At 38.0% G+C, this 9,553-nt stretch overlaps 1 protein-coding gene across 5 annotated transcripts; it reads right to left on the bottom strand.

Moving 5' to 3' along the window:
• Positions 1 to 5,098: 5,098 nt before the first annotated feature.
• LOC104585776 (protein NETWORKED 3A-like) lies at positions 5,099 to 9,230 on the bottom strand. 5 transcript variants are annotated; one of them, XM_088902654.1, is made up of 4 exons: positions 8,683 to 9,230; positions 8,167 to 8,570; positions 7,873 to 7,973; positions 5,099 to 7,426 (listed from the first exon to the last, which is right to left on the bottom strand). In XM_088902654.1, the coding sequence occupies exons 3-4, from the start codon at positions 7,964 to 7,966 to the stop codon at positions 6,774 to 6,776; spliced, it is 747 nt and encodes a 248-aa protein (XP_088758780.1). In that variant the 5' UTR covers positions 7,967 to 7,973; positions 8,167 to 8,570; positions 8,683 to 9,230; the 3' UTR covers positions 5,099 to 6,773. The 5 variants fall into 5 exon arrangements, with proteins under 5 accessions (XP_088758780.1, XP_088758784.1, XP_088758782.1 ...); XM_088902658.1 differs by lacking the exon at positions 8,683 to 9,230 and having other exon boundaries at positions 8,177 to 8,300; positions 8,405 to 8,658; XM_088902656.1 differs by lacking the exon at positions 8,683 to 9,230 and having other exon boundaries at positions 8,167 to 8,300; positions 8,405 to 8,657.
• Positions 9,231 to 9,553: the final 323 nt, after the last annotated feature.

Genomic DNA, 9,553 nt, shown 5'->3' with positions numbered 1-9,553 from the left:
AACCATATCCAATATATTATACATCCAAAAAACACACTTATTAATTAGGTATTGGATTTTATTGGAGCTTTTCTGCTCATTTGAGGTAATACAAAATTGGGTAGATCATGATATAGTTTCATCATCTCAATCCACTTACAAAAAATGGGTAATTCGAAAGACATAGGGCCAGACCTAAGTTATAACCCATATTTGATCACCCCCAAGGGTAGGGGTGAGAAAAAAAATGAAAAATCGAATCGATCGAAATCGAATCAAAAAATGATTTGATTTTGGTTTAGTATTTTAAAAAAAATCGAAGGTATTGATTTGATTTCAGTTAATCAATATAGAAAATCAGTGGTTATCAAATTGACTGGTATACATAGATTTTTATATTTTTATATATTAAAAATTAATAAATATGTATTATATATAAATATATATTTATAATATATGATATATTGTTTATTATTTAAAATATATATATTTAAAATATATTTTAAAAATCAAAAAATCAAAAAACCGATGAACCGAATCGATTAGCTTCGATTCAATTTTCTAAAATCCGGTAATACCGGTTCGATTAAAAAAAAAAAAAAAAGGCCCGAGCACTCCTACCCAAGGAAACAGTTTTTTATTTATAAAGTTGGGGAGAAGGACCCTATATCTCCGCCCCTGATTAGATCATATTGTTGTCTTCATCATCTCATTATTGTTATTATTGTTTGAAGCTTACTTATCAATCACAATCAGGTCACATATCACTATATCAGTGTGTCTCGACAGTATCAATCAGTGCGATATATCGGGTTGAGTTGATTATTAAAATAATCAACTAGAAAATAAAATAAAAAAAATATTCGATTATTAAAATAAATATTTTTTAAATATTAATTTTATCATTCCAATATCGTTTGCTTGTGAATGCTTGGAAACTCACTTTTGTCACTGCTTGACCTTTGTTCTTTCTCTTTCTGTATGCTCAGTATAAACTATAAAGTGGGGTTTGGTTAGCTGGGGCTCTGCCTCTGCATCCGAGCAGCTAACCAACTACAACTTTCTACTGTACTGTCAACCAAAAAGGGATAAAAGAAGATAGACAATGTGGACTGTTGCAAACATCAATCGAGAGATGTAAACATGTGCACGCGTTAAAAGAAATTGAAGTTTGTGCTTGAATGAGTAGTATAACTCGCTGTTGTTGGTGTCTTGGTGAAGGTGAACGACAAGTGTTCGGTTTCATGGACCACGATATCTTCAATATCTGTGTTGGTGAGGTGAGGAGACAAATATACCTAGCTATTACTGTCTCGTGACTCTCGTAGTCGTCTACAACTTTGCATTTGCATTATTGCAATTAGGGGGTTGCTTTTATCCTACAGAAATGTATAAAAACTAACTAACTTCAATGCTTTTGTTTCCATTTGTGTTTGAATATATATTTGTTGTGGGAATAAAAAAGATTGTTCTATAATGTGAATTTTTTTATTAAACCATCTGGTTTGAAAATAAATTTTTTTAAAATAAAAAAAAACATAGAAAATATGTTTTGGTTGTATATGGAAACATTTTCATCTAATTATTTAATATTATTTTCTATAAATCATAAAATTTGTTTTTTTTTGGGGTTTTAAAAACCATTATTTTGATGATTCCAAAAATATGTATTGTTTTTTTAAGCAAAAAAAAAATTATGATATGGTGATTTCAAAAAACAAATGAAAACAAAACAATCATATTGTAAAACACTCCATATCTGTTTTAAGGTTTAGAAACAAACAAAAAAAAAAACATATATTTTTTGTTTTGAGAACTAATTAGTTTTCAAACCAGAAAGTTTTTATTTGATTTTAGAGCTTACAACAAAATAAACATTTCACATTGAAGAACAACCCAAAAACTTGTGTTCAGTTTTTACAAAATACATTCATTTTCCCTTCATTTAATGTACAGCCAAACAGAGGCTAATTTCCAGTAAAGAGATTGGCTTCGGTGCTTATTTCGTTTGGCCAGCCTTTTACGAGTTCAGTTTCAGTCAAGGCAAAGCCCATTCAGGTAGGTTTTATTGCCATGCATTGAGAATACCTCCGTACTTGTGTACTTTATTTCATGGGGAGATATTCCCAATGCAAAGTTGCAAAAGACTGTTGAAATGATGTAGGCACAAATTTGCCTTGACAGAAGTGATCTTGCCTTTTACAACCATGTATTGGAAATGTCTTTATATTTACATGCTTTTTTATGGGGAGATATTTTCAATACAATGCTGCAAGGGATTGTGTAAATGGTGTAACCACAGTTTTGTGAGAACTAAATCTGATTTTCCAGATAAAGGCATTGGCTGAGATACAAAAATCTGGATTTACTCATGAAATGCACTCCACACCAACCTCGTAGGACATCCCGTTGTGTATTGGAAACTTCTCTCAACGAATAACAACACATAAATAGGGGAGATGTTCTCAATATGAGGCTGTGAGAAACGCTTTATAAGGAATAGATCAAGACTGGAGACACAAGCCATTAAGTTGATAATCCTGAGAGAGTCCAATCTACTCTTGACACTGACCTTACAATATGTTTCAGCTACACAGAACATATCCTATACAATATATAACTGTATATTATTATTCATGAGAGATGTTCTAAATAGACGGTAAGATGTGCCTTTGAGAGGAGATCCAAGGCCCAATTCACCAACTCACACACCATGAGAATAGGCGGGGCTGGAATAGGGTTGAAATAGCGGGATCACGATGACGACGAACATCATTCACGTGAAAGCCAATTTGCTCACAACCACCCAATCAGTATCGCCATTCGCCAGCCAAATCCAATCAATTCTCTGTTTGATTTTTGCCGATGCCTCCCATCCTTGTGGGCCCCCCTCCACCACTTTGATGTCTGGAAGGCTGCATGCGTACATCCGTGACTTGCGCGTTACAATTTTCAGAAATCAAAACCACTATTCACTCCCCCCTGGCCCCCTGCCGTTCATCAGGGTTCAGGCGCACGCGGCGGGGTTCCTTAGAGACCGGATCTGCTATTCACACGTGGCGCCTCACACCGACCTCACAGACATATCTCACCGTATATAGAAAACATCTTCAATATTTATGTTATTATTTACGAGAAATATTTTCAATGCACGGTGAGATATGCCTGTGAGATCGGTGTGAGGAGATCCTAATTCGGTTCTTCGTTCTTCCTACTTCCTATTCGGTGCTGGTGCTGAGCCATCATTGTCCAATAATTTGCACGGTGCAGCACTCTTCGGCAAATTTGGAGATGGTGACGATATTGAACATCTGGGGTTCAGGATGGTGGGCCACACCTTGCATCAGACGGCCAAGCTTCTCCCCTCGTAGTTTAGATCCCAACGCACACGTCGTCGGTTCACGGCTGTCGTATTGTGGAAAACGGAATCCACCACTACCATAGAGTATTGATTCCATCTGTTAGGATTAGAATGTGTCGTGAGACGGAGTAGCTCAACAGTAATAGTAGGTAAGGAAGGAAGATATCATAGCAGCCCTTGAATTTCCTTCCTGTACTTAAGGATAAATCTACCTTCTACCTAGGAGGTGGTATCATTAGTCCCCAACTTTGTTTTCGTGACAGAATCCCCCTGGAATTTTAAATTTTAGCACTTTTCCACCTCCAACTTGATGGCGACTATAAAATCACTAAATTGCCCATTTAAGATTCTAGGGCTGACATCAACAAATGTCAAAATCAGGACCACAGGGTTAAAGCCAAAAAATAAATAAATAAATAAAACAAAACATTTTGATTTTTTATTCGGTTAATTCGATTTTTGAAAATTTTAATTTCAATTTTCAAACAAACCAAGCTTCATTATATAACATGTAATATATAATAGAATATATTAATATTATAATAAAATTTGGTTTTAATTGAAATAACTGAATCAAAATTTTCAGTTATCATTTATTTTGGTGTTCATTTTTTTGTTTCAGTTTTAAAATTTCGTTTTATTTGGTTCGACTTTCAACCAAATAAACTAAATGCTTACCCTTAAATGATGAAAATAACTGTTATAAATCAATAAAACATAAATTGTTCTCAAGGAAATAAATCAACTCATCATTCTCAACGTTTTCTCAAGATGAACTTTGTCGAAAGAAAATTGGAGAAATAAAAGTGAGAATTGGAATTTTACAAAAAAAAAAAAAATCAAAGGGACAAAATGGTAGGATAAAATAAGGGTAATTTGGAGTTATAAAAATGTTAAATAGAATATTTAATGAAGTTAAATGACAGTATGCTAATGTTGTGAGGGTAAGTGTCCCTGAATTTAAAAGGTTCAGGGGGGGTTTTGTCGCAAAAGAAAGTTGGTGGGACTAAATGTCACTAAGTCCTTAAAGTATAAGGTAGCAATATGTAAGTTATCCTAAATTTAATTAAAAAAGATATGTCAATTCTGTCCATTAACAGACATTGCCAATCTGTATTCTCCCATCATTACCCAATAATCACTTTCCACGTGGCCTATCGCTGGACCGGCTCATTCGTAAAGCCTCATCATCATATACTCCAGAGTCCAGACTCCAGTCTTCCTTCAATCCTTCCCCCACCTCTCGTCTCTCTCTCTCTCTCTCTCTCTCTCTCGGAGTTATCAAAAAACACATTTATTACAGTTCCTCTCCAATAAAGTGTTTGATTTCATCCTCATTCAATGGCCTCCTTTTTGCTAACCTTTGTACTCATCGTGGCCTTCATGGTCTCGCCTTCATTGTCTCTCTCTCCGGAGCTGAAGTTACAAGCCTCAGCCATTTCAGCGGCACCTGCATTCTTGCCAAATCCTCCCATCTCTGCTTCTCCGCCGGTTTTATCCCCAGACATTACTCCGTTGTTTCCTACTCCCGGCGGGGCGAGCGCTTCTCCAGCTGAGTCGTCCCTGCCCACCATCCCTTCAAACCCAAGCCCACCAAATCCCGACGACATGTTCTCACCTGGGCCTGCTTCCGCGCTTTCACCTTCTCACTCGTTACCGGTTTCCTCCGTCACCTCTCTCACTCCGGTCAGGCCGCTAAATTTGGCAATGCTCGTGGGTCTGGTCCTGTTCTGGCTGCCGCCGCTTACTGTGAACTGAGGTACTGCTGGGTGGGAGCTTCAGTTCAAGCCTTTAATTATTATTTGTTATTATGATTTGCCCCAATTCTCATTTCATGCCTGTAGATCTTCAATTTCTTCTCTCCCTTAAAACTTCTAGTACATGGTGTTGTTTGTGATGTAGGTAAGACGTATGGGTTTGGCATTCCTGAATCCTGCTGTATTATATGCTTATTTTTGTTTGTTTTAATTTTATAATTGGTTGTAATTTATTCTATTAAATTGAGGGATTTAAGGGAGGTTTCTGTATTTCTTTGGTATTCCTGCTGGTGGGTTTGTTTATGCAATAATTAAAATTTTTGGTTTATCTCTTGTCTTGTATTAAATTGAGGGATTTAAGGGAGGTTTCTGTGTTTCTTTGGTATTCCTGCTGGTGGGTTTGTTTACGCAATAATTAAAATTTTTGGTTTATCTCTTGTCTTGATCTATGACACTTAAGAGAGAAGGTGGGTCAGTTGCATGGACTTTAGCTAAATGATTTGGGTGGCTCACATGGTTCTGTGTAAACATCAGAGTCAGAGACAACATGTGAATAAGGGTCCTGCCTGTTTTCCAAAACTCAACCATGGAGGTTCAGCTTACAGGGTAAGAGGCTGAGAGTTCCTCACAATCTGTCTTCCAATCAACTAAGCCATATCTCAGAGATGATTCGTAGTTCCAAAGGTCTAGACTCTAGAGTCTAGATGTCTAGAGACAGAGAGACCCATCTGAGAGTTGTTCAAAGCTGCCACGGACCCAGAGTAAAGCCCCACACCGCACAATGGGACACCACCAACCTCACACATTTCCCAACCTCGGCCGGTCGGCACTGTCATTTCACCTTTGCCCAGTTAGTCAAATGCCTTACCAAGGCCCCAACTGGGGCCAACAAGCCAGTACTTGATTGATGTCGTTTTGAGCCACATTATAAGAGAGGGAAACCAGGCAGCCACACAACCTTCTGGCCGCCTTGTGACACAGCGACCAACAGAGGAGGAGCCCAGTAGGGGGACTGGGGACACCTTAAATAGAACCATGTACTAGAGCCTAGAGGACTTTTACTTTCACGCCTGCTGTTTAAATCATTCCTGGTGTACCAAGAAAGAGTAAAAAACATGTAGGTGAAGATTGAAGAGGAGCTGAAATTAAACAAATTTAACTATGTTATCCGCTGTAAAAGGTTTTATTGATAGCGCTTCTTTTGTGTTCATGGCGTCCTAAATTAGGACATATCATTTCATCCTTCTGACAATGTAGTGATGCATCTAATGATAAAAGTATAAAGCTACTTATGAAGAAAAAAACACAATATAAAGTTGCTTTGGAATAAAATACAACATTTAAACACTATAGATGCGCCCAGTGATGAAAGTGAAACCTTTTCCCAAGGTCAGTAATTGGGAAGCCATCTAGAAAGAACATATTCAATTGAACTCAAAATTATACTATATGATTGACTCTGAAAGCCTATTGAAAAGGGAAAACCCCAATAAAAAAAGTGAGAAACTCAACAATTCTAACCTAAGACCACAGCAAAAGGAAGGTGTAATTTCTGTGAAATTGTATACCCTATTTCTGTTTATATATGAGGGATGTTCTATAGACTACATTGTTTTCTGGACAAGGAATAGTTTTCCGCTTTTCCTAGAAGACTAGTTTGGGGTTTCAGAGACCCGTTAAAATAGCTTCATTGAGAAGGCTGCCTTCAACCTGCCAAGTTCAAAGAGACTCCCCTTGGATGAACCCTTGGCTTTGGCTACAGTCTTCCTCAAATCTGTACTTTCCTTCTTCATGACCTCTACAGATAAACTAAGCTGTCTTATGACCTCCCTCTTCTCCTCATCTTTCTCCATTAGCTGGTCTGTTTGGATCCTATTTTCCTCCTTGAGTCTCTCTAGTTCTTCTCTCAGCTTCATTATTTCGCTGACACTGTCACCAGCTCGACTAGAAACTTCTTCTTCCCTCATTTCTCTGTCATCTTGGGCTTGGGTTTTTTCTTCTTGTTCAGGGTCATCAACTTCAGACTCCCCAGAATCCTCAAAATCAAAAGCATCAGAGTAGCTGTCATAGGATATCTCCCCATCTCTTCTTAATTTGCATGTCTGGTATCTGCCGTTGAAAGGGCATCCTGGTGGTGTTATTTGGCGGATCCCAGATTCTAACTTGAGCTTATCAAATTGCTCTGCTAAGGAGCGGTGGGCCCGGTATAAACCCTCAACCATGTTAACCAACTCTGGCCGCTTCTTACAATACATCTCAGCACTCTCTGCAAAGGAGTCTGCATCTTCTTCAATCAGTTTCAACATAGCCAGTATCTTCTCGTCAAGCTCTGTTGAAGGAGAAGATTAAGAGAAGGAAATCAGACTCAATTTCAGCGAAACAGAGTTAAATTACAAGGAGATCAATCTGGTCCACCAGTGGATGCCTCTTTGACAGGCTACTAAGATAAATATTCAAATGATAAATAAGGCAATGGGTTAAACCAATCAATGATGCATATCTACTAGTATTCACCAACACCAATGTAAATGACCAGTCAGCTAATCAGTTCAGCCATAGCTTACTTGGGTGTTTAATCAAACAAACACTCAAACTCCATCATACCCATCAAGGATAAAATTATAATTTTACAGATCTCTAACTTTTGGTGGTTTTGAATCTGAAAGCTACCCCACTACAATGATTTTTCTAATTGAACTGAAATACTAAAGTGGGGACGGAGGGAGCTGAGCTTTCTAGGGTCAACTTTTAAAAATTGAACGTAATGGCAGGTACCAGAAATAGTGGACTGGAGCCATGGAGAGCGTCTTTGGCTGCTGTGACTGTCAAACCACCACGAGTAGGACGTCTTCTTCATGCTTAGCAGCATCTTCACCCTGACCAAGAAGCAACAATAACAATTTAATCTGAGTGTTCGAATCCGAAACCTCCAATCGATCAGCCCCACTGTCTGGAGCTTATTCCGGCTTCAAAAAGTCAATCATTAGAGGGAGTTTTGAAAAAAAAAATCAAACCGGAAAAATCACAATATTCATCAGATTTAATTCTTGAAAACATGCCAAACACAACCTTATTTTACCAATATCTTTGCAGCCGGAATAAACGGCGGAGTCCAAATTTCGGTTCGTTTCGCTGACGGAAACCGACGACGATCCAACCGATGTAGCGTGGCTCTAAGAACTAAAAAGAACACTAACCGGAATCTGACACAATGAACTCCGTTTCCGTATGTGACACAAACAGCTCCCGTCTTGGCATATTGAAAAAAGATGGATAAAGAGAAGAGGAAGGAGACAAAGAAGCGTACCTTGAGCTTGAATTGTCTCTCCTTGTCGCCTGGCTCCAGAGTCCAGAGGAAGGCAGAGACGTCCTTCTGTAATCTGTTCCAAATCTTTTCTTCAATCAGGAGTGCGATAAGAGACAACCGAAACCCAAGTGCGATTGTGCGAAGAGAGAAGAGCTCAGGAGCTTTTCTGTTAAAACAAAGCAAAATATTCGGGCTTTTTCCAGTTCGTCTCGTTTAAGACGGATACGGAGCTGTCCTATTACAATTTAGTCTCGAGCGATGAACTAACGTACACTTACCGAAAACAATTCATCCATCCATCTCTCACTGTTGATGTGGAATATGGCATTTTATCGCAGCGGCAAATGATCATGTGGGACCTACAAAATATTCTAGATCAACGATAAACATACACGTGTCAGTACTTCATTTTCACGATTTGACTAATGGCACTGAATTCTGATGGAGATATTCCCGATAAACGGTGGCAAGTGGCTTTGAGTACTGAATTCGAGTTCCTGATTTTCGGTTCAGAATATCCAATGTGATGCCTTCCTTAAAACGGTCGATTAGGCTCTTGCTCTAGTCCACCTGTCCCACTCTATCATCAATTTCCCATATCATTGAAGAAAATCATTTTGATTTTGAAATGAGAAGGACAGGTTGATGTGGCAAAGTCACTAGCACATGACAAAAGTGAAAAGTATGGCCTACTTTAGACGGTTTACATGATCAGATCTAACGGTCTGTTTGGTTTGCAATTGGAATTGGAATCGAAATCCTTATGGAATCAAAATGGTATATTCTCATAGTATGTTTGGTTCATAGAGGAATAGGAGTGAGAATTGGAACCAACATGAATGAGATTTCATTCCCAAAGGAATTGAAGGGAATGGCCATTCCCTCAAATAGGAGAATACCATTCTATTCCAATTCCATCCAACCAAACAAATGGAATCAGTATAGTCCATTCCGTTTCCAATCATAGATTCTTATTCCTGCGAACCAAACAGGGCCTAAGATATATTAATATTTAAGGCCTGTATTGGAAAAGCTGAAGCTTTTATTGAAGCTCTTTTAAGAGTCTGTTAGACAATGTATGTCCTTACCTCCAATTAAATTGATGTATAAATACATTTATTGTAAATGAACAATAGTACATTATTGTTT

This window comes from Nelumbo nucifera, chromosome 4 (assembly GCF_055504915.1).
Source record: "Nelumbo nucifera cultivar China Antique chromosome 4, China Antique-T2T, whole genome shotgun sequence".
Classification (NCBI taxonomy): domain Eukaryota; kingdom Viridiplantae; phylum Streptophyta; class Magnoliopsida; order Proteales; family Nelumbonaceae; genus Nelumbo; species Nelumbo nucifera.
This window is presented reverse-complemented; position numbering and strand designations above follow the sequence as displayed.